The sequence below is a fragment of the Merops nubicus genome, unplaced genomic scaffold, assembly GCF_000691845.1.
Source record: "Merops nubicus isolate BGI_N331 unplaced genomic scaffold, ASM69184v1 scaffold3056, whole genome shotgun sequence".
Classification (NCBI taxonomy): Eukaryota; Metazoa; Chordata; class Aves; order Coraciiformes; family Meropidae; genus Merops; species Merops nubicus.
Window position 1 is genome coordinate 4,016 of NW_008615433.1, and position 25,958 is coordinate 29,973.

General features: G+C 47.2%; 1 protein-coding gene across 1 annotated transcript; it reads right to left on the reverse strand.

Moving 5' to 3' along the window:
• PTDSS2 (phosphatidylserine synthase 2) lies at window positions 1-25,097 on the reverse strand (the record flags this gene model as incomplete). Its single annotated transcript, XM_008942501.1, has 11 exons — window positions 1-490; window positions 1,309-1,494; window positions 6,383-6,528; window positions 8,353-8,467; window positions 9,192-9,310; window positions 10,530-10,643; window positions 13,171-13,221; window positions 14,196-14,330; window positions 15,536-15,603; window positions 20,692-20,774; window positions 24,996-25,097. Coding segments are annotated over 11 exons (1,264 nt in total), but the record flags the coding sequence as incomplete, so codon positions are not given.
• Between the last annotated feature and the right edge of the window lie 861 nt (window positions 25,098-25,958).

Here is a 25,958-nt window from a genome sequence, read left to right on the forward strand (position 1 = left end):
AAACCTCAGAGGTCACTGGAGACAGAGCAGCCAGATTCCCTTCACACGCTGCTGCCAAGCCCCTCGTCCCCAAACCCTGCTCTCCAGGAAGACACAACACGTGGGAACGAGGATCCCATCTCCTTGCAGCAGTGCTGGCTCTGACTCCCCTCTACACAGACCTTCTCTGACTGGCTGGGCAGACAGCAGAAAGGGTGTGTACGTCAGGGTGACAGCTCTTCCCCGAGAGGATTTTCACACCTTGGAAAGCTAACAACGAAAATTACAAGTTAGGTAGGATAAGGTTGAACTGGCCACCAGGCCAACTCGAGCACTGCGAGTCCCTTCCAGCTCTTCAGCTCTTGCTCAGAGCCTCCTCTCCCTTAGTTTGTTCCCGTTTTGTTCATCCAGCACTGACGAGTGTCCATCACCATTGCTCAGGCATTTCTCCTTCTCGTATCTGTGCTCTTGCTTCTGCCGCCTGATCTCCTTGTACCGCAGAGTGATGTCACTGAGGAGACAAACACAGATGTGAGCTGGTGATGTGAAGGAACACCTTCAACATACAGTAAAACAATGACCCAAGTCTGTTCTTGGGATGATTTAACCCACTTGAGTCTTCTGGCTGTTAATTTCCACAGCTGCTGATGGCACCGATTCACCTGAAATTCGTGTTCCTTGCCAGCAGTCTGGCCACAGCCGCCTCTTTTGGGAGCATAACACAACAACATGCTCAACAAGAGCAACTGCTGCTGTCACACGGGGCCTCCTCCACAGGTCATGCAGCTCCACCAGCCCTGGGCAGCTGCTTTTCGTACCCTGGTACAGGCACAGAGCAGCCTCCAAACCCAACACACACAACGGGGCTCGGCCCTCGCTGGCCCTGGGGCACTCGGAGGGCTGAGACATCAGCCTGCTCCCACAGCAAAGCTGCACAACTCCCTGGTCTTGTCTAACTCGGAGCACAGGAACACCACCCTGCCACCTCCTGCCACCTTCACCCATCCAGGAGACCAGGTGCAGTCAGGCACCGAATGTTCACCAGCTTCTACAGCAACACTAACACAAGTGGCCCCACAAAGACCAGAGCTACCAGAGGTGTGATCCAGAAAGAACAGCCAGGATCACGTGCAGGGAACTGCCCGTGAGCTCAGTGGCTACAGGAAAGCCCTGCAGCTGCAGCCATCCCCAAGAGCTGTGGTCTGTCTTCAGGAGGCACTGGAGGCTCGTGACAGTGCGCATTTGAAGACGTGCTGTTGGAGGGACATCCAGAACAACCCCCCTGAGGCCCAGGCTAGACCCCAGTGCAGCACACGGGGCTCTGCTCACCGAATGAAGAAGCGCCAGGCTGTCCAGGTGAGCACCAGGATAATCCCCAGGATCCAGCACTGGGTGATGTAGAAAGGGAGGGAGAGCGTGAGCGTGTAGGGGTCGTACTTCACCACGATCAGGAACTCCGTGGCAGTGATGGCAGCAACCAGCCACGCCTGCTGACCCAGCTTCTTATGGAACTTCCTGCAAAAGAAACACACATGTCAAACAAAGCTGCTGCTGTGAAATAAAGCGTTCAGAGAAACAGTCATAAAAAGACAGCTGGGGTGGTAATTCCCTTCAGCTTTGCTCAGTTCTAAAGAGCCTAGTTTGGATGACATGTATACGAGCACTATGCAGGCTGACAGCTTTCATGTTGGCATCACTTTCCTCTCAGAGGCTCTGAGAACACAGGAGAAGTTAATCTTCATCCTCATACGATATAAGGAAACAACCCCATTTTCAGGGTATTGGTAAATTCACATAAAGCAATTATCTGACCAGCCTGAGCTCAGCTGAGGTTCAGGGTATGCTATGGAACAGGAGCTCTGCTCTGAGGCCTCCTCTGCAAACATGAGGTCACACCACCATAACCATCCTTAACCCCTATAGTACTGCATTCTGAAACTTAACTCTCTTCCCCAAAAGGTATTCATGAGCGTTCACTAATGATCTCTGAACAGATTTAAGAGAAGAAACCTTAATAACAGACAGGCAGGATACTGAAAGACACAAGGATGGCATTTCACTTCTGGGACAACACAACCTCAGGGAAATCCATGATTAATATTTAATCCCCAAGGTTTGTTCTGAGGCAGCACCAGAGTGAGAAGCTGCAGTGCTATCTACAAGTCTAGTGAAGGACTCATCAATCAGCAATGCTGGAAATTAAACTGCAGTAGAATCAAGACATCTACTCAGGGGCTCTACTTGCAGAGGGAGAGACTGCAAAATAAACCATCTTTTGGGTGACCTGCTCCTGTGTGGGAAATACCTAAACCCAAAATACCTCTCAGCTGCCTTTCGGGAATCCTCAGTCCCTCGAGGTAACAGCCTATGGCTGGGAACCCAGGCAAGTTATTGATGTACACCAGTTAAACCCTCCTCTTCTGGACCTGGTCTGCTCACATCACTTCTGGACTTGACAGGTTTACAGCTCGCTGACAGACCACACAATTTCAGGTCAGTAACCCAGTGGGGCTCTCTTTGGGCAGCACAACATGCCCTTCCTTTATGCCTTGGACTACACTGAGATCCTGCCCACTGCAGCACTGCTGGTGTGTGCAGATGTGTGTGCAGATGTGTGTGCAGATGTGCCACCCAGCAGCAGAGTCAACCACATCACTTCCCGCTCAGCAGACTAAGTTTTTGTTCTTCCACCACCCATCTTCTGAATCTAAAATGGGATTTTATTCCCATTAGAGGAAAGAAGCAAGAGAAAGCTACCAGAAGTTGTGTGCATTCTTGTGTCCCCCCTGGCAAAGGCATGATTTAATTAAATGTTTCCTGAAATCCAACCAGTCTGAACCAAGGAGGATTGCTTTTGAGAGAAGCAATACCCTCAACCACCACACTCTCCAACTGTTCCACCAGCAGCCACACACTTTTACTGGGCTGTATCTTTTACTTAAGAATCTCACAAAGAAAGGCTGTAGTGAACTTCCCTGCTAGTCCCAGACCTGCTGCCCTATCTGAGGGCTATGTCTCTGAAGATGCCCCAGACAAACCATGCAAACAGAAGGACCACCAACTAAACTCAAGGGTAGCTGTTCTTTTTGCCTTCTATTATTCCTTGTTCTGCCTTTGTCCTACACTTCTCTGCTTTAACCACAGGGAGTACCTGCCCTGCACAGGGTCTTGCTCTCTCACTGAACCACAGAAGGTGCATTCTCCTGCCAGGCCCTTTCTCTTTTGTTCAGCTGTGTTACTCCATTCCTACCACACTGTAAAATGTGAAGTGAAAACCACCCAGGGAGAATTCAGCACGAAGTGGCCAAACTGCTGTGGCAGGACAGAGGAGACAGGGAGCCAAGTGCTCTGCCAGAGCCACGGAGGGCTGGGGAGAGGGCTGGACATGGCAGGGCACCTCTGCAGCGCTGCCAGAGCCTCGGCTCCTCCGGCCTGGGCTGCTGTGATGTGCAGCCCCCTGCCTGGCTGAGGCCTGGCCAACACTGTGACATCCAGCAGCCCTTGGGGCCACGGTTCCTTGCTGGTTTTGGCATGCAGCAGAGCAGAGAGAAGCCTCCCAGCAGCTCCCCAGCTCGGATCCCGCGGGGAGCGGCCGCACTGCCGAGCGCTCCCCCCTGCAGGCACCACAGCCCAGCTGCCCCCAGCAGCCCCAGCCCCCCGGCAGCACTGGGGCATGGGGAGCTGCCCCTGCATGCCTGTGCCCACCCTCCCTGCCCCCTTCCCATGGGATGCCAGCAGCTGTGCTGGGGAGAGCGCCCTGCCCTCCTCAGGGCTCAGACAGACCTGCTGCCCCTCGGACTCTCACCAGCTGGGAAGGGATCCAGGCATGGAGAGCAAAGAGCTGCTCTTCCCTCTCCTGAATCCAGGGGAAGTGTTGCAAGTCAAGCACACAAAACACAGTTTCTTAAACATCAGGCCTGACAGTCATCTGTGACATCAATGCCTAGGTTCAAGCTACTCAAAATCGTCCAAATACACTGGAAAAAAAAATCTGATGCAGTAAACCAAGTGTAGGTGATTGCTGCTGCAGATGGGGTGAGTGCATTCCATTTTAAAAAGATCCTGCCTAGATCAACTCTGACAAAAGGACTTCACAGAGACTGCTCCAGGTTGTTCCTCTGGGAGGACAGATCAAATGGGCAGAAACCAGCCCTAAGACAGAGGAACTGACACAGCAGAGCTCTGCTGCAAACTCAGGCTGCCGGCTCAGCTTCTGCTCTGCTCAGCTGCTTCCCCATTTCCCACTGTCTTCCCTCCCTAGCTGACAACAGCACACTGACAGAGGGATTAAAGGTAACCCCAACAGAAGAGCTGTGCAGAACAAAAGTTGGTTTCCTGCTTTCTGTTAAGGAAAGATTTTAAAGAAAAGTAATTTTTTTTAAATTTGATGAATGAAACTAAAATTCACAGGCTCAATGCAGACTCCTCAGAAGAGGCTTAAAGACTAGAAATCTGAAAGATATGATAAGGTCAAAGCTACAGCCTCTTACATCAAAGCATTTCTGGTCAGGAACACTTTGAATGGCCAGTCCTCCAGGGCTCAGAGGCAGCGTGTTGAGAACAGCTTCCAGAAATACTCCTCTTTTTGAATTATTTCAATTCTAGATGCTTTATTGTCCCCATGCTCAGACCAAGTCCCTGAAAGCAAAGCCCTAGAACTGTCTGCAGATACTAAGAATCCTAAATGAGAAAAAGAGAGTAATCTGTTAGAACTTCATTATCTTCTATACTAAATATTGCAAGGCTAGCTGGCAAGATCTAACCAGTTCATCTTGGACAATCCTATCACTACCAGAGGAGACAACAAGCCATCCTGCTGACAAGAAAGGTCAATGGAATATTTCAACACCTGTCCATTACAAAGCAGAGCAAGTTTCCAAAAGGAAGAAGTCAGGAAAGTGTTTTGTGTGCTGGGAGCTCCTGGTACAGCCTGCTCCCCCCCAGCAGCTTCTCCCTAAAACACAACAGGAAGAATCCACAACAGTTCCTTGGTTCCAAACGATGTGCAAGTGAAAATACACCCAGTCGAGTTCAGCTAATGGGGGTAGATTATCTCTGCCTGGATGACCTGAAATGCCCAAAGGAATCAATGTCCAGTTGCAAAAGCCTTCACAGAGAAGATAACTAGGCAAGACCAGAGGCCAGGTTCTGCCACTCTGCACAAACAGCCTGAGACAAGCAGAGCCATGAACCTCAGAAGAGAGAGGGCTGGTCACCTTACCCACCAAGAGAGACAGAACAGCAGGTGGAGGTGGCAATGATGAAGACATGCAGTTCAGGATGAGAGTCTCTGCTTGCTGAATGACCTTCTCCAGCTCACTGAAAGAATGGCAACAAACTGAACCTGCAATGAGGCACTGGTGACTGATGAGTCTCCTAAACTCCAATGTTATGCCACGTGGTTGAACGGTGAGCAAAGGAGTTTTTCCAACCCAAACACAAGGACCAGAAGATTGTGAATGGTGCTAAGGAGAGGAGCTCAGCAGTGAGAGGCAGAGACCTCTTCTTACCTTTGAGTTGGAGGCACGTCCCACACCAGTAGGTCCGACACCAAGGGCAGGGGCAGCCTGCCACTGCTGAATGTCCTGAAATCCAGCTAAGCAATGTGGGTTGCCCCTTCTTCCCAGCTCTAGGAGTCAAAGCCTTGCAAGGGAAACTGATCTTCAGAGAAGGTTGGAACCCTAAATTCTGAACACAGACACTTTTTGTGTTGGTCAGTGACAGACAATGAACATCCCTTGAAGCCAGATGTCTTAGGCTCAAGATGTGTGCTCAGGCAATTAGTGAAATCACTGCTAAAACTTAAAAGAAAATGTGATTTTGAGAACAAAGCTTTCTCAGGCCTTACATGGTCTGCAGAAACAAAAGCAGCAAGGACAAATATGATGCTTAAGTAGGAACAGTGTACATGAAAGTACATGCATTGATGTGTGTGGTGCACTTTGCCTTCACCACCCTCTGCCATAAAGGGTCCTCTGATCTGAAAGAGGTGCCACGAGAGCTCCAGAGGAGCAGGGACCAGCTGGAAGATGGCTCAAGAAAAGAAGCGCCTTTAAGAAACACTTTTTTTTTCTTTTTTTTTGGTAGTTTGGGCCCTGTTGTCCTTAGAAGGTACATCTAAGGACTGTAGTTCCTGGTCTCAGTCTGAAAGTGGAGTTCAGCACTCCTCTGCCCACAAGCCAGTGGTGCTCCAGCTCATTTACATGTTACATCCTCCAAAGAGCAATCATTGATTACAATCAGTGCACACAGGACGCCCTTATCAACGCTCTTCTCTAACCAGATGCAGTCAGAATTCTCCCTCAAAACAAACCAAACACAAAGCAGATGCTTGGGGCTTAGGCCTGAGAAGCTGGGGCAGGCTGGAACCGAAGCAGGTGGAGGGACAGGGGCTGGGGCTTACGGGTCGTCCATGAAGTCGTAGATCTCCCTCATAGCCACACCTCCCACATTGACAAAAAAGACAAGTCGCAACAGGACCAAGTAGTGTTCTGGTGGCATCCAAAGGACAAACTTCAAGTAAAATGTGTTCAGCTCTGCCAATAAAAACTGAGAAAAAGGACATTTTAATTACATTCAGAAGACGTCACTGCCTGAAGCCTGGCCTCTCCCTCTCTCCCTGCACTTCTCCTCCCGCCACCTCTCAAACGTCCCGAGGTCCTGCTCAGTACTGCTGAGCACCAGCACCAGTTACAACAGTGACCCAGAGCACCTGGGGTGTCAAAGAGTTTCTGTGTTGGAAGAGGTATTGAAAAAAACCCCAAAACTGCAACAGAAACCTGGGCAAGCACTGCCTCTGATTTCAAACCAGCTTATTGGGAGTCTGAAGTACCTGCAGAACTACGGGTAACAAATCCTAAGGGCAGCAACTTGACCTTTCATTATCCTTTAAAATCTGACTGAGGGAACCCCAAAACAATAAGAGGCATAAGCAGCACATCTGACAGTTTTTGCCTTTTTTTCTGTTTATACAGTGACACAAACATCACTGCCAAAGCCAGCTCTGGAGAACTGGTTATACACTTAGAGCAGAATGTTCTCCAGTGAGCTGCCTTGGCTCTGTGACTAAGTGAGCAAGTAGACACAAGTTTCTCACTTCAAAAGCAACAATGACAAACAGCATTAAGCTCTATTTAATCCAAAAGAGTTAGCCAAAACCTGAAGCTGCTTAAAAACTGTCAGCTGAAGCTAGGCTTTGCTAAAAGAGACAGGATTATCCCAAGGACTAGCATCAACTCAATGGAATCTCTCAGCTGCCAAACCTGCTCCAGCACCTACCACCCAACTTCTTCAGGGTGCAAAGCTGGGACTGTGCACACAGGAACCCTTTGGAGAAACCTGTGTTTTTTCATATTCCCTGTCTTTCAAGATGATGCAACCTGTGACACAGAAACTGGTTAATGCCCATTGTCTCTGGAATCACTGCAAGCCTCACAAGGATTATTTTAGTTAAACTTCACAGTTGCTGAACTGAAATAAGTTTGGAGTTACTCATAACAGAGCCAAGTGACATCCCATGGATAGTACAAAGGCCAAAGTCCCCCAGCTGACAAGAGGCAGGAGGGGGTAGAAAGCACTCAAACTGCCAAGTGTATCCTCCCTATCAGTGCCATGGGCATGATACCTGTGACTGTGGGATGACAGTCTTCAGTCCAAGGTGATGAACCCCCTAATACAGGTGCAGCCTCTCACATGGCCAATGAAGGCAGACTCTCCTGCTGTGGCTGCTGGGGAAGACAGCTTCTCCAGGCTCTACATGGGGGACCCACTTTACCTCAACTAGTCAGGCCACATGTTCAGTGAAACAGGAAAAATACAAATTCTGGGATACTTAGTCCTGTGAGAAGCATGGAGTTGGACCCAATAACCCTGACAGGTCCCTTCCAACTCAAGATCATCTGTGATTCTGTGAACTTAATTATTTCACTCTGTATAAAAATATTAACCTAGGCAAAACTGCTCTTCAGGAGCTGTGCTGCTCAGCACTAACACACAGAAGCCCGAGGCTTTGGGTACAGCCCTCTCCAGCTGCAATGTGATATGGACCTGCTTAAGACCAGAGAAACAAGCCACCTGCATCCAAAGTCAATGTTTTGGTACCTGCTGAATTATGTGTAGCTCACAGTTTACACTGCTCACATTGCCAATCAGCATTGCTCAGGAAGCAAGAACAAATGTTTATGCAAAGACTCTAAAGTGTGCCAGGGCCACAGACACCTTTCCTGCAGGGCTTGGAAGTGACTGCTGCTGGCCTCAGCTAAAGAAACACCACATCTCAGTTTCAGTCCAAGTCACCCTCTGTACAGTTGCTCGAGTGTTGCAAAACATTAAATCAAGTGGTAGAGAAGAGAGAAGACAGAGAAGTTTCCTCACCACGAAGATGATGCCACAGACCGCCAGCCACCGGCGCAAGCTGGACGCTGGCTTCCACTCAAACTTCACCCAGCTGTAGGGGGTGAACTGGAAGACAATTCTCTTCATTTTACCTCTGAAAAAAATCAGAACACATTCTTGCAGGTTTAAGGAACAGCACACGAGACACCAGCTCACACGTCCCTTTGAGACACCAGCTCACACATGCAGAATGCCTCCACTGACTCCACAAAATGCTGCTCCACCAGATTAACATCCTGGGTCAGAGCAGCCCTTATTTGGGCTGTCACTGTACACTGCCCCACACTGCCCCCACTGCACTGGTGACACCCTCAGCCCTGCCTTGCTCAGCAGAGACATGACAGACAAGGAGAGTTCATTACTGGTGCAAGACTACATGGGGTTTATTAAATATTGAGTTCCCATGTCCTGATTACTGTGAAGTTCTGCTTCCTGGGGAATGCACTGTTTGCACAAGGACCAAACAGATCTTGCTGTGAGTGACAGAGCATGATCCTGACTTGGATTCTTGCACCTCCTTTGACAATTTGATTAAATGACCCTATTTCCACAAGATGCCCTCAGCCCTAGTCATCAGGCAATGCTCAGGACAGACACACAGATTTTCAACAGTTTCATTCCAAGCCCAACAAAGCTGTCACACACCAGCTTCCACACAGTAACAATTTAAAGTATCTACCTTTCTAGATGCTCATCTAAACACAGATGAATTCTTTAATCCACATTAACCCTGACAGAACAGCCCTTCAACAAGAAGATATTTCACATGGGCCCAAACTTTGCACTGTGCTAGTGGAGTTACTTCCCACACAACTTACTTGTAGGTAGGAATGTTCCAAAGTCCTTGCCACTTGTACGTTTTCAAAGAAAGCCAAGACAGAGTCTTCATCCCACAGTAAATTCCTAATCCATTACACAAGATCACATCCATTATCCACTGAAAGGAGAAAAACAGTGACACTGGAGCAGCAGCACTAAGACTTGTGAAAGGGAAGATGCCACAGGTACACACACACTGAGACACTCCCAGTCACAACACTCCCCAGAGCAGAGTGGGGCAGGAAAAAGAATCTCAGCTGCCCAAGTGTACTCAAATGAAGGAGAGGCATTCTACAGATGATGGCTGTTGAGTCTTTTTTGCTGAGTTCATTCTGCTACACCCTGACCAAGGGGTTCCTCCCCATGCTCTGTCATACAGCCAAATGTCAGTTCTGGAGCTGAATGAACCTGCCTGTCCTGTGCCTGCAGAGTGCCTGAGCACTGGCTGCTAATCTCATATGAAGGGATTTTTTGAAAGCAAAATAGCTTTGCTTGATGTCTTTATACATAATGCATTTACTTCCAGAAAAACCACCATACAGCAGATCATTACAGGCTTAGGAAAGAGCTTGTACTGCAAGAACAAAACCATGCCAGAATACCCTCAGAAGCACAGCCCTGTGTCCTCAGTGCCAGTGGTTTTGAGCACTGGTCACCCATTTACATTCCATTGGAAAATAAAAAATAAAAGAAGTGTGTCACTTTAAGCTATAGAGCTTGTTTGCTCCACAGCAAAACCAGAGCACAGCAGTCCCTCTGGCTTGAAAAGCTCCACACAGGCAGTAAGCTTTGCAATAAAGCTTTGCAATAATGCCAAACTTTATCTTTGAAAACATTTCAATAAACCACACTGGAAATTCTAAACACAGTAACATTTAGTGCTTTCAGAAAACAGTGAAGAGAGGTTTGCACAGCAGGAAGAGCTGGACACCAGCTGCACTGAGTCTGGGTTTGGTTGTCTCTGACAGGCAAGGGAAAAAAAACACCATCTGAAACTTTATATACAAAGTTTTACCCTTCTCTTAATTTCAGATTTTAAGGTTTGTGCCATCAATGACTATTTGAAAATGTTCAGGTACAGCTTTAGATTCTTCCTCTGGTATGAAATAAACCCAACCAAATATTTAACCACATGCAATAGTCTGAAAACCCACAAAGTGACACGAACAGCAACAAACATCCTACAGACTCAGCAGGGAGAGGCTCCTGAGCTGCAGCAGCCAGACGTACAGCTCTGGCCACGGGCACGTGGTGCAGTTCAGTCCTCACCACCTCCCACCCCTCCCTTTACAACACCTCCTGCCTCCCAAGCAGCCCACGGCCTGTGGGGTACGTACGTGATCCCACCAACACTCGCTGAAGTTTGGAAGCTGGTGCTCCAGGCTGTATTCCAGAAATTCAAACATTACACTGATGATCATACACATCCACCAGTCTCGAATCATCAGCGTCTACACAGACAGAGAGAAAAAAAATCTGAGATAAGAGCTACGTTTGCACAACACAGTAAAAACTGTCACCAAAACACCAACTGGCAGAGCAGGCCGAGGAGAACCAGACACCACTGAGGAGAACCACTTACACTACTGCCCTTCAGAGACCTAAACAAAGGAGAACTCCATAAACACTGCAGAGACACTGCTCAGATTTCTGTTTGCAACAGCGTATGGAAAAATGATTTTTTTCCCCCTAATTTCAACAGTGATAAAAGGAATATGAGATTACCCCTTCTGGACTCTGTACACAGAGGACACACATGGTTTGCTTTGTTTACTGGTTATTCCTACAGCTGAATATCTTGTCTCCACCAGCTAGAAAACAATCAGGAAACTCAGAACAATCTTATTTTTATGACATGACAGTCTAGTAGAGGCAAAATCTCACAGGCCTCTAAACTTATCAAATATGCAGCACAGACTAGACACTGGAGAGTATAGATGACAACACTGATACCACTACATGAACAAATTAAGGCAAGATGGGATTCAGAAGGAAATAAGTTAGATGAATGGAATTACTGAGTGCTCAACCACCACAGCAGCATTGTTCTAATGGGGCTCAAAAAGGCTTTTCAGAACCTGCTCAATGCAGCCTTTTAAAAGGTCACCTGCACTAAATCTCAGCCCTGAGTGCATGGGACACCCAAGTCTACTTTACACCAGCCAGCAGCTTGTCAGGCTGAGCAAAAGAGCAGCATCTTCCTCCCCATCCAGCCCAGGATCCAGCTGAGCTGCAGCCCTAGAACATACATATCACCTCAGCCTGTTGTCACAACAAGGGAAGAGATCTGGGGTTACACCTTATTTCATGTTTGTAAGAAGAGCACTGAGAGCCCCTGCATCTGATCTGCTGCATCCTCAGCAGGGTGCCTAGATGGAAGGTGGCAACCCCAGATGTCCTGGCACTGACTCTGCAAAAGTAAATGTAGTTTTGGACTGACTGCCTCAAGCAGAAGAGGCACAAATATGCAACACACATTAACACATATTAGTCTGACAACATGTGATCCAAATGACTCCACAGCAAATGAGGAGGCCCACAGGGGTTTCTGATGAAGGAGGTACCTTCATCCCCAGTGTCACCATTCTGGTGCTCTCAGATACAGCTTAAGAGCCTGTTACTCACATCAGACCAAAACCAAAGGACAAGTCCAAACACATGCTCATCTGTTCATGAAGGCAACACACTCAACTTCCAGCTTTCTATAGAAAAACACACTAACTGACAAGGAAGAACTGCAGCAGCCAGTTTCCCTCAAGCTCAGCAGCACAAACACCTCACAGAGCCTGCCAGGCTCCCCAGATCAGTCTGCAGCTGACAGGATGACAGATCACCTCCAGCATTTCTGCAGGAACAGTCTCTTTATTACAAACAGCTTCTTCCAGACCAAGACAGACAACAGCTTGACTGAGCAGAGGGGAGGCTGAATTCCCCCCGTTGTGGTTCCCCAGGATGTGTCACTGCTCCCCTTACATCTCACTGCTGAGCCATTTGTTCTTCAGCATGGCAGGATTTGTAGAAATAAACACAGAATGTAGCTGAAATGTTATTTTGATATTTAAGTTTCTAATGTAATTCTCTTACATGAAGAGCCACCAAGTTCCTCCAAATTCACAGTTCTGCACACCAACAGAACAAGGCACTGACCAGCTGATCTGAAGTGAGTCTCCCCATGCCCAGCATCTCCTGGTTATGGGGGAAAAACCCAGACAGAAATAAACACTCCTAGGAACACATCTATGCTGTTGAAATTGAAAAGAACCACAACAGTTGTAGCTTCTTTTTAAATGGGCCTGAACTTTTTCAGGTTATTATTTACAGTGGTCTTGTAGGTTAAAAAAAAAAACAAACAAGGTGTGCAGGGCAAAATGAAGTCAGCTAGTAAGTTTGCTTCAGGTTACAGAAAAAGCTCAGATTTAGACCAAAGCCATCAGCAAAATGTGTTGACTGTGTTCTGCCAGAGACAAGTGTAACTGGAATTCCTTCCACAGTTGGTTGATATTGACTTAAAAGCAAGAATTAAACCAGGACCCATTTAATGATGTAAACCCCTGGTGTGTATGCTGCTGGGAGGAGCCTGCCTTAGAGCAGCAGCATTGTCTCACACCCCAGTCTGGGTAGGAGCAGATTTCCACTGCCCTCTCTGAGCACTTTCTTCTCCACATCCAAAGGTCATTCCAGCATTTGTCTTGCTACAGGAGTTAAGGGCTTTACTTTTATTGATCTGGCCTCAGAATGAAGCGTGCTGGAGGAGGGCTCTTGTCAACGTAACCTTACTTTGGAAAGAAATGAGGTGACCTAGTGTGGTCAGGGAAAAAAAAAACCCCAAGCCTTTCATGTATTACAAGCACTTGGACTAGCTCACAGATGACTGCCTAATATAATTGGTCTGGAAGAGTGGCATTGCTGAAACAGAAGCAGTCAAGCTTTAAAAGCAGAATAGCACTAACAGGAACAGAACAGAAGACCCCATCTTACCTTCAGGTACCAGCCAAAAAAGTGAGCAGGAACAAATCCATCCAGTTTGTCCTATAAACCAAGAAGAGAGTGTAGGCCACTTTGCACTACAAACAAAGACACATTCTGACCTCCCCACCCCCAAGAAAAATGCAGCAATAAACTTCAGGTTGCTCACAAACAAAGACTAAATGCATTTTATGAGTTTCTGTGCACTGAAGTACAGTGAACAAACAAGCTGTCTGCAAAGCCCAGCCACCAATTTTAAGAGGCAGAAACTGGAATGAGGATTGTATTGACAAAGCAGAGATCACCTTTGTAATGCTAAATGCCACGTTCCTTGCCTTCCAAGGGGACAGAAGCAGAACATCTTCCAGCCAGAGCAAGAACATGAGCTTCTTCAACAGACCCCATCTTGTACCTAGCAGAGCTTCTTAAATCTTACCAGTCCTGCCACCATAAAATCCTAGGCAGAGAGGGTCTTTCCTCCTCCTCTTGGTGCCAGACAGGACAGCTGTGCTTGCTCTCTGTTACTCCAGGTCCCAATGCACTGAAGACTGACATGGCAGACTCAAGGATTCAGTGCTCACTAGACAAGCACTAACAGCTCCCTGCAATCAGGGACTTGTAAGCAACCAGAATTCCTTTGCCCTTCAATTTCAACTCTTCTGTTTGCCAGCAAGCAACAATAACCTGATGGTTTCTGTTGCTGGGCAACACGTGACTTTTGAACTTTGTGCCTCAAATTGACTGTGAGTAGAAGATTCTCTAAGCACACAAACCCAAACTCCTAAGGGAAAGGGTTTACATCAGTAATCTGAGAAGCAAGGACTGTCAAACAGTTCACCCTCTCTCCTGGGCACTGTCATGAGGATACAGAGACACATCTGCACCTGCTGGAGAGGAAAGGTGGAGAGAAGGGAGAGAAGGAGGCTCAGTCAGCCATGACCTGCACAGAAAGACCCAGGACTGCACTCTGAAGAGTCCAACTAATCAACCTTTTACCAAAACAGTCAGACTCGTTAGCAAGTAACTTTGTTTCTTACCCAGATGTTGTGAAATGGATCAGTTTCATTGCCAGGATCATAAATAAGGCAGTTGCCACCGTAGTCTCTTTCTGGCAAAGGGACCCCTAAGTGTGGGTCGATGTACTTCATGAACTGCCTGCCATCCTGCACAGTCTGCAAGGGGAACACAGCCCACATTTCCCTCTGGGTAAGTACTCATGCACAGAACAGTCCAGGGACAGTTAACATCAACACTGTGTATACAGAGCACCAAACCTTACTAAGAATTGGGCAAGAAGGACCTAACTGAAGAGTGAGGACTGCAGCTGGAGTGTCAGTGTGAAGAGTGGTGCCTGGCAGGCCAGGGCAGTTACCTCTCCTGGCTCAGTATCTCCACACTGGTGTTTGGTTTCAAACCATGCTGCTGCCTGAGGAGATGACTGCAAGAACTGGACTGGGTAACTGAGGAAAGGAAGAGTCTCCTTCAAAATCTCGAGCCCCTTCCTGGCCCTCAGACCTGATTTGCAGTGGTGTGAGCACACGGCCAGGAACACAACAGCCCTGCTAGGAGCATCACACTTACAGCTCTTGCTTATCTCAAAATGTTGTCCTTCAGCTGCTGCATTTCTGAGAAGTCACAGAACTGTAAAAGCCACGGGACAGCTCTCAGTTTACTAAAGGACAAGAATATGGCAAAAAAAAAAGTGCTTAATTTGGATGACCAATCTAGAAAAAAAAATCATCTCAGCTTGCTGCCACTACACAATGTTGTGGGTGAAGTTTGTTCATTGAAAAAAAGAAACAAAACCAAACACCAAAACACCAACATTCAAAGAATCTATCATCCAAGGTGAAAAGTACTTCAAAAGATTACACAAGACAAATTCATGTCACAGTCTGTAGGATCTAAGAAACTATCAGCTGGTACAGAACTTCAGCAAGTCACATCCAGTCCAGCAGAGCAGAGACTAAACCTGAGGAGCACCAACTCCTGCTGGTTTCACCTACACATGAGCTGACTTCCTACCAACCCAGTAAAGAACACTTCACTGCAGTGCCTAACCTAGGCTGGGACTAACGACAGGTTGGATAAAATATTCCTTACTATTATAGTCTTCTCTCAACCTAGAAGTCTCAGTAAAGAGCACAATGTTTTGTTTTGACAAAAATCCAGAAGGGACTAACTACAGGTTGGATAAAATATTCTTTACTATTATACTGAGACTTCTAGGTTGAGAGAAGACTAAAGAGCACAATGTTTTGTTTTGACAAAAATCCAGAATATTTCCTGCAGTCAGTGAGAATCCTAAAGAACACCACAGAGGAATTTATATCCACATTAAACTGGCATTTGCTAACTAGAGCTCTAGGTCACTTACCTGAAAGAGTATGAAGATGAGGAAGAGCTCATACACAACGCTGACACACAGCCAGAACCTCCAGTAAGCTGCAGAAATGGACGAGTGGGACGTTAGGAAGCGTTCAAACCAAAAGTAGTCAATTATTCATTCACTGGGATCTAACTAAACATTTCAAGCACAGACATTCCCACCAAGAAGTCACAGAGCCCAGCATCCAAGTGACGTGTTCACCACCCTCCCTCAAGAGTGCAGCCCAAACACTCTAACTGCTGGCCAGGCTGCTCTGCAGATCCAGCAGGCAAGGACCCTCATCTGTGAGCACAGCCCAGGAGAACACTCCAACCCAAAGAATTAAGTGTTTAAGAATCAGAAGCAATGATAAGTGCCACTCACACTGCTTTCTAGCAGTGCATGGAAGAGAACTACATCCTTCCTGAGCTCATCTAATTTCTTTCTCCAGTCTTATGTAGCCTGACCTGTCCAACTCTGCTTTTCCCAGCCCCACCACAGCTTCTGCCCATGTGCTGTTAAAGCAGACAGGAAAAAGACCAGCACAAGGAACTGCTGCTTTTACTTTCCTAAGCCCTTCTTTTTCCCTGAAGACAAGGTTGTTTCCTCAAGGGGCAGAAAGCATTTCAAAATACCAAAGGTATTTTCACTTTTACTAGGAATTAAATAAAAACCAATGTACCAAAGGTCTAGCAGGTGCTAGATATAAGGCTTATGAAATTATCTGAAACTCTTCATAACAAGAGCAACATCATGAGACATGCTGCTGTTTGAGAGCCTGCAGCCCTCTGTCACCCTCCTGAGATGTGATTACAGCTCTTCTCACACTGAAGCAACACCTGAATCTGAAGGGCATGCAAATTCAACAACGTGTGCACTTCCAGCTCCACCATCATCACCTCAGCTCTTCTGGAAGACTCATTCCTCGTGGCACAGGCCCTCTGTCTGTCCTGCACACCAGCCCTGTAGTCCCCAGGCTGCTTCCGAGCCCCAGTTCACCCTACTCCACCCTGTAAAGTAATTTCTGGGCTCTGAAATCTCAGCCAGTGTCTGTTAACCCCTGTACAGGAGGACGTGGGTCAGCAGGGAGCCAGCACAGGCACAGACCTGCCCTGGCAGCTCTTCCACACCGTGTCCAAACACTCCCAGGAGGGACTTCAGGGCAACTCAGCTCCTTGCCAGTGGCTATTTAAATCTCTCAGTAGCTCACAGGCTGATCCCTCTGGCAGGACTTTAACAGCCTCTCCTCCAGCTGGCTCCTGCTCACACCTGCAAAGCAGAACTCTCCTTCCACAGCTCCAGCTAGGCAATGGGTAAAACTGGACGGGGGCTCCTCCAAAGAGGAACCCAGCCAGTCGTTCATGGGGTTGAGTGGGTTCCACCTGCATGGACACGGTTTGCCATGAAGTTAAAGAAATTTCAGGCCTGACTTGGGCACCTCCTGTTATTAACTCCAAGGCAACTCAGGGACGTTGATCCTTAAAGGCAGGACCCATGACATCAATAATGCAAGAACAAAAACTCCAGGCTTGCAAACATGCTTGTTGATCAGCTCAGAAGCAAAAATCAACCACCTATGGTGCTGCAGAGCTTCCTAGAGGCTTGTCTGCCCCTGAAACAAGTGTTGCCTTTGCCCAATTCAGCCTCAGATAGCAAAATAAAAAAAGTTTTCACATACTTAAAAGTCTCTGGCAGCCTGCTTCTAACACCATCATTAAAATAGACTATGATGTGAGAAGGTCTGACTTTTTTTCAGGAAAACTGTAAAATTAATTTCTTCAGATGGCCTACTTTACACTTCCACTGGGAAAAAAAAAAAAAAAAGGAAAAAAAGACAAGTGTGGCCTGGATAACAGGAAGTTCAGAGCTCTGTAACAGCTTTCACTGGAGATTCTGAACTTCTAAGATTTTTACCTACAAACATTATTGTGATTTCCTAATTATGCAATACAATGAAAGCATCTTTCAGGGGTCAGTCATTAGAAAACTCAAACAAACCTCTAAACACACGTGGTGAGGTGGCTTTGCCCCTTGGTCACCTTGAGGGAGGGAAAAGCAGAGCTCAGCCTAACTGCTCCTTGGAGAGGCAAGAACTGGAGCCTCTGAGCAGTTGAAGAAACCATTAGTTGAGATTTCTGTCCTGCCCTCAGGTTTGATAACTCTCAAATCCACGTGCAAATTTCACTTAGAAGGGCTGGACAAGTATGTGTGTGCACCCTCCTGTCTCTCTAGAATGCAGCCTGGGAAAAGCAAACAAGCAAAAAGCCCTCCATTGGTCGATGGATTATTTGGGAGGGAAGAACCCCTCCCCAGCCTGGCACCATTGCAATGCTGAAATCCTCTTCAGCCTGCTGGATGCCAGCCTGCACGACAGCAACACAGTGGTGACTTTTATTTCAGTGATGACAAAAATCAGTTTGTGTTTGACAAGGTGTTTTCTATCCTTTCCTATAATGCCTGCATACCTTGACGAGTAAACATCACGTTCAAGACAGGAGTAAGAACAAACCCTTCATTAACACACTCCTCCCACAAGGACAGAGCATTGTTTCCATCACATGCCACCTTCAGACTAGGAGCCTTGAAAATGCTGGTTTCTGACCTAGGAACCTTTGCATGACAGATTTCACTCTACTCACAGACAGGAGCGTGGCAGAGGAGTCCTGCACCTGATGAACATACATTTCCAAAGGCAGAAAACTAAACCCTTCTCTGAGCTCTTCTCCCCTGTGAACACCTCAGTGCTGAGCTGCAGCTGCTGAACTGGCTCAGCAATATTTCATGATGAAAAAGCAGACAGTTATAATTTTGTGTGCTTTCTGCCTGCCTGCCTGCAGTACCCAAGAGGTTCTGAGAGCTATCTACCCCTGCACGAGTGCAGCAGAAACAAGATGTTTTCAATGCTGTACAGACACCGTGTTCTCTCTCTCTTCCTGGACTGGCCTTAGCTATGAAATTATTTTTGGCATGCCTTTGATATTTGTTTTCCTTAAATGCACTTGTCACCATGAACCTCCCTCAAATTAGGGCTACCTTCCTGATTAAGTAGGCTCCAACTAATCATTTACATACCTGATAGCTCAGTGACTGCCACGCTCAAACACTAAACTGTTGCCATTGTCAGGAGGCTTGAGATGAACAGTGAACAAGAGAGGGAGGCTGCACACCCAGCCCCTCAACCCTATTTACCAGCAGAGGTTCCAGCTGGACCTGTGCCATCTGAAAGGAAAGCAGGCTCTTATTGAGGGGGGGGACTGAAAGCAAACCTTGTTGCTTCAGCAAAATTTGTTTGCATTAGCAGAACCAGTGGTGAGCTGGCACATGTGAGCTGTGTATAAATAAGTCGAGTGGATAAGCACCCAGGAAGAAGAGCTATTTAAATAGAACAACAACATTAGGCACAAAACCAGGCAAAAATACAAAACACCTCTGAGCTGGTCACAAACAGGGACAGATATACTGAACAACAGAGCTCCAACGTCCACCTGACAGAAGCAGGACATGAAGGCAGCTACTTTTCAGACAGAGCCTGACAATCCCCCAGAGCAAAGCTGCCGTGGCCATACGTGACCCTGCTGACCTGGCTGACCCAGGGCTTCCTGCTGCCCTATAAATGGAAGCTGCACACACCAGTGCTGCCAGTTCCTTTGAGATGAGATCTTCCTCCTGGAACAGCACCTCCAAGTGAAGGTCAGGGACTCGGTGCCTGGTGGGAACTCCACAATACACCCCCTGTAACTGGAGAGCAGTCACTGACTCTCAGGGGACTGTAATGCCACCGTGCCTTTGCTGCCTGCAAGAGCCCTCAGCAGGACAGGTACAAAGGCTGCTGCCACTGTGGGGGCATCTGCCATCCCAGCAAACTGCTACAGCCCCTGCAAACCACTCTTCAAAAGATCATCCCATCAAACAGGGGAAGTAGAGATAAAAAATGTGACTACACTTGGTATCTGAAGTGACCTGATGCACAGGAGCTTCTTCAGTCACCCTCTTCATGGAGGATTTGATTCTGCTGAAAGACACTCAGCTTCAGTGCAGGACCTGCTGTTGCCCAGACAGAACCACGCAGAGGTGGTAGACACTGGCTCACTCTGCACTAGAAGTCTCCTGTAGGGATCTCTGGCCTTTGATTTTCCCCATCCAACCTGTACTACTTTTTTCTAGGCAATACAAATTACTTTGATCCCACACAAAACAACCTGAGGTTCTAAAACTGAAAGCACCCAAAACTCACTGGTGTCCTTAAAAAGAGCCATTTGTCTTATAGGAGGAACCAGAATTAACTTAACAGAAATGAAAGACTAAAAACTGCTGTTTACTGAATAAAGACCTCAGAAATGCAAACATCTGAACAAAACCTTCCCCTGCAGGGGCGTGCTGTGGGCACTGCTCTGGAACAACGTCTGCTCTGAGCGAGGCTTTTAGTGTGTTTGCTGTTTCTCATCTAGACCAGCATTCTGAAACTGGAAGGGTAAATTTTTGACACAAAAAAATACTTGTTTGGCTGCAGGAGAGCCTGCAGGAATATTGTGTAGGCCTATATAAATTCCCTTAATTATTTCTTAATGATTCACATCTAAAAATAGGCAAAAGATCAAAGATACTAAAATGTTTTCATACTTCACCTGATGCTACACTCCACGGAAGAGGTTTTGCCTTGTGCTTTCAAATGCTTTCAAAATGTACAGTCTTACTAGAAATCTTTAAAATCATAATTAAGGGCTTCTACTGCACCCATTACTGTGGATAATGGACATACAGCAAAGGGAGTGCAGGGCTCCAGCAACCAGACACATGGTCAGAAGTGCAGCCCCGTTACAGAAAGGAGGAAAACATAAAATCAAAGGAATAAACAAGAAAAGTCAAGGTTTCAAGAATCTAGCAGTTCACACACATCTTTTTACTAACAACAGGAAGGCAACAGTGAGATCCAGAGAAAAAAAAGGTAATAGAAAATCCTATGCTCCATGCAGGCTGAAAGGCCAGAAGGATCAGTGCTGCTGGGTGGCAGCTGGGAGGTGACATGCTAAGTGTGCAGTGTTAATGGCCTGTGTGATTACTGGAGTCATGACTTACCTCCTCCACCAGGAACACAAATATTTCCATTCACCATCAACCATGCAAGTTACCACAAAAGTTTGAGTGACTTAAGCAAGTTATATTACCTGGATGGGGTCTTGAAAATGGTCCATCTTTAGCTTGTGTAACTCCAAAACACAGGAAAACCAAAATACTGGCGACAATACCTCTGGAAGTGAAGACCAGAACACACTGTTTACACCACTTCATCTTCCCCAGGAAATAACAGACTACAGTCTTCAATGTAAAAAATGTCTGCCCTTTGTTTCTTAATTTCAATCATATATAGATGCCTTTTGCTAACTTTTTTTGTAAAAAGTTTTCAGCTGAACTCAAATAATGAGAATATTCTGTGTTTGGAGCCACTAGCGTGTATTTGGGAATACCAGGACCACACATCTCTGTGTACCCTGCACTCTGCATCCTGCAGCAATCCACACCTCTTTGTTTGGTATCACTACACTCAGCCAGGAGCCAACATGTCCCAGATCATCATTCAGGTCTTGTGAGGGCAATTTTCCCCAAGCTGGAGATGACCCCAATCTAAAGCACCACAGGATCTTACACTTATGCTCCTTCTCAAGTCCCCTGCCAGGCAAAGAGCAGCTGCACTGAGATGAGCTGGAGTCCCAGCTCCATTATTCACTTTGGGTTCACCAGGGGAAGTTTTGAAGACAATCACCAATTTGCATATGAACTATGTGAACTATGCCACTTCCATTACCTTTTTTTTTCCCCTGGGGTAACTACCTTTCTCCCCTTCACATCACTGTGCTGCCTCCTTAGGAAGGTTCCCAAGCCTGACCAGCAGGGCTGGAGGGGGCTTCTTCAAACCCCCTGCAGGCAGCTCGGGCAGACAAGGTTCATGTATTTTCTTGAGCAACAGATCAGGAAGACACTAAACAGTAAAACTTGCCTACGAAAGTACTTTTAGCACTTAAGCAAATAAGAAAGGGAGAACATGCAACTGTTTCATTAGCACAAACAAGCTCTTGTTTGTGTTGTCTGAAGTGGAGGCAGAGACAGAAGACAATGAAGCTTGTCTGTGAGGACCTGTGTGCCCTCCTTTGTGCTGGGCTTTCAGCAGGGCAGCTCCCACACCCTGTCCCCTCCCTGGCTGTAGCTACAGCAGCATGAATGGAACAATCCCCTTCCTGGTAGCAAGCTGAAGAACCAGCAGACAGAGGCCAAGCCTCCTTGTCACCTTGTTTTCTCTGTGGGTGTTTGGGGACGAGCTGGAGCCACAGTACACCCAGATTTGTTACCAGGGCTGAGCAGTGATCAACTGTTGTCAAAAACAGGCACAGAAAGACAGCTTGGAAGAGAGACAGTTTCACAGGTTGAAATTCAATGTACAACTCTGATACACACAGGATTTTTTAAGCCTGAATGTTTTTTACATGGAAAAGCTCTTAAATGTTTTTCCACCCCCAGAACCCCTGCTCAGGATGAGAAGTCTTTGTGAGATGTGGATTTCTTCCAGCACCATCATATGCAAAGGAGGTCTCCAAGTACTCATCCCCAGGGCTGGGGCTCAGTCCTGCCAGCTCTCCTGGGTGCTTAACTCAGAGGAGAAGCTGATGGTTGTCAGGATGGGCTGTCTCCAGGTGGGTAAAGAGCCTTACTGAGCACACAGGCTTGGCCCCACGACACAGCCTTGGCTGACAAAGTGAATTTTCAACTGCCTTTACGACAGAGGCACTCTGATCACATCTGTCACACGTCTGTCTGCATGATCCTAATGAACTTTCACTAGATTCACATATAAAAAATTCCTACAAATCTTATCATTTAAAAAAATTCCTCCTTTAATTGCCCTAGCACATTGCAGGAAGGAAGATGGCACTCAAATGTCAGCGTGTAAACAGCAGCAAATATAAAACTCAGCCACAGATACACCCCATGACCCCAGAGGCTCACGCTCTAGCTTGGGTTTTGTCCATCATTTCTCCTGAGGACTTCCTGCATGAACCCAGCCTCTCACCCTGCCCTCAGCCCCTTCTGTAAGTGACTGGATGAAGCACTTTCAAGGGGGGAAGGCAGGAGCCCCAGATGCCTTCCTCTGCTTTAGCTAGTCCAGGAGAGAGCAACAGCAGTTAGCACAGCAGTCTGTGCACTCTGCTTCCACGGAAGGCTCTGCTCTAAGCTCCTGATGCAGTTTGCAGTCAGCCTGGCACCTCTCAGCAAGAGCCTGAACACAAAGGAGCCTGAAGTGTTTGCAGGCATCTATTTAGACTTTGCACCTAAGCACCAGAACACTGCTCCACTGTCCTTGTGCAGGAGTTGGAAATAAAAAAGGATGACAGCCAGAGACAGTGCTGGCTGCTCATAAACCACTGCTGCTCATTAAGCCAGCAAGTGTGCCTGTGACACACTCACACACAGGGACAGCCTCACGCATAGCAGGGCTCTACACAACACACAACAGCTCCACAGTAAGACAGATCTCAGGGCAGGATAAGGAACTTTAAGGTATGGAAGCAAAGTGAAAGTCTGTGAAACCTGGGGATATGGATATACTGCTGCACGTTGTGACCTTCTTAACCCCTGCTCTGAACTGCCTCTGTTCAGATACACACTTAAAAAGCCACATTCAATTGGTCAGCAATAAGGAGAGCAGCAGGCACACGGATGCTGAAGAAAGCAGAACAGCTGGGACATGAATTGAGCTGGAATCCTTCTTGCTTAACTGTGCTGAACTTGCCACTGAACTCACCTCAAAGACCTCAGAAAAGAGACTTCACTTAGACCAGAGAGGAGACCAGCACACGGGCACCTCCAGCCACGCCCTGAGCCCGGGCTGAGGCACTGGGGGGAGCTGAGGGAGGGCCCACGGGTCCCACCCCCTGCACCTGCACTGGCCTTTGGGCTGGATCCAGTAACAGCTCGGCCAAGTTAACCAGGAGCTCGGGTTCCACACGGAGCCTGAAGGAGCAGGGCCACAGCATGAGGGGAAACAGCCACACCCTTCACACCCAAACCAAACCCCAGCAATGGGAGACATAAACAATTCTCAGGATGCTGCTTTTCATGTATTTTTGCATCTAGATATTGCAGGCAGTGTTCCCAAGCAGAGATGTAGCAGGGATGAAGGCACTCTGGCAGGCTGCTGTTCCATCCACAGCAGCTGGGCACACCAGTCCCTGTGCTGAGTGTGCAGGAGCAACTTCTAGTTCCTGAAGAGTGGCTAATCTGCTGATTAATCCCCTCTGCTTTGTTTTTATGAAAGCAGCAAAGGCTGTAATCTCAATAATAAGATATTCCACTGAGTCACCTCAGATCTGTATTACTCCCTAACGATGTGTCATCACTTCTCTTTCAGCCTTTCTCCTCCTCCATCTGAAATGGCCACTCTGGAGGTCAGGCCCAGCCGTTCCCCAGACTCACTGGAACTGGGAATAACCTGGCATCTGTTCACCCCAAAGCCTTGCAGAAACTCTCCCAGGGCACCGAGTTCCAACCTGTTCCATTTCACCCCCACACATGAGAACACAACCCTCAGCTCAGCGTGTGAGTGTGACACGAGCTACAGCTACTGTGTGACTGAGAGGAGCAACCAAGATTATCTCAGGAAATGCCCCAATTCCTGCATCTCCATGACAATGGATACTACATCCTGACTGACTTTAAAAAAATGTAAAAAAATAGGAAGAAACTCTTCCATAGCAAGGGGAAAAAACCTGTAATGTATTTGAGAAGCCAGAGTGGTGGAAAACAGAATGATTTCCAGGATGCTTTGCAGTCTGTAAGCACCCCCCTTAATTCTTACAATACACTTGGACTTTTAACAGACTACTTCTCTTCCCCCTTTTTATTCCCTACTGTATTTCTCTAAAAAGAGGAGAAATTCAACTGCATTTAATCAGTTTAAACTATGTCAGGAATGGACCACAAACATAAAACTCATTTCCCAAGGTTCCCCTTTGGGCTCCAAGTTCTCACGTTAATTTTAAACAACAAATAACCATCTGCATCAAAATCTTGAAAATAATTTTATGAAAAGCACTTAAGTCAGAAAGATGTAGTTACAGCTCACATAATTTAGAAAGACAGGTGATTTTAAGAAGCAGAATCATCACCAAAGAAACAGCCAGTGCTTTGAGGCTTTAGCAAGTGTTTCATAGTTAAGTCCCACAGACGCCCAGCAGCTGCTGGGTATGACACTGAGTGACACTAAACTGATTAGAAATTAAATTCAGCGACCAGGCTCAGAGCAGCTTACAGACTCACACTCACTTCTGCCACTTTCTGAGGGTTTGAGCAGTTAAACAAGTTGCTGCAAAGGTCACCTGAGTTAATGCATACCCAGAAGGGAAAAGCCTGCATGGTGACTGGCCCACCCCACCACCCCTCTCCCACACCCCCCAGACACCCCTCCTCCCACATCTACCTCTTTGTGTTGTAGGCTGTATCTTGGGGGGTCTCCTCCAGCAAGGTGACGTAGCCCAGGGCACACGTGAGGATGAACAAGACTGTTAAGGTATGAGCTCTCCTAAAATTCAGAAGAGAGAAAATTGACATCAGAAAGCAGAAAAAACTTACATCTTCTCCAGCCAGGGAAGCCTCAGCAGGTGTCATGCACAGGCAGTGGGCAGTAAGACCAGAGAGCTTCTGTGTGCAGCACAGAAAGCAGAACCCTCCCTGGCACTCAGTTATCAGCCCGAGTGCAAGAGCAGCAGAGGCCTACGAGCAGAACAGCTCTGGCTCATTTTCTGCCCTGTGCTTTGAGCCAAGGAAAATTTGGACAAGCACTTGCCAAGTAAACAACAGCAACTTGAAAAGAATTAGCACCATCTGGGCTAACACTTAGATCTGAAAACCTCCAGATTTCTCTCAGGGCTCATCAGGTATACACTGGATGCTGCTGCTGCACAGCTCGATTTCACAGAATCACAGAACCATTCAGGGTGGAAAAGACCTCCAAGATCATCAACCCAACACGACCGTGACCATTAAATCACATCCCCAAGTGCCACATCTACACATTTTTTTAATACCCACAGAGCTGGCGACTCCAGCACTTCCCTGGGCAGCCTGGGCCAAGGCCTCACCACCCTGTCAGGAGAGAAATCTTCCTAAGATCCAGTCAAAACCTCCCCTGGGACAACTTCAGCCCAGTGCCTCTCATCCATCACTGCTTACTTGGGAGAAGTAACCAGCCTATTTCAAAGCCTGTGAGTTAAAACTGCAAATGGATCAGACTCCTAAGACTAAACAGAAGGGAATTCACTCTGGATACGAGAATTAGACATTACAAGAAAATACAGTCATTAAAAAACCAACCAAACAACTGAATTCTGAAGGAGACCAGATGCAATTTCAAGAACTCTGACACTCTCTCCAGCTGCCTCGT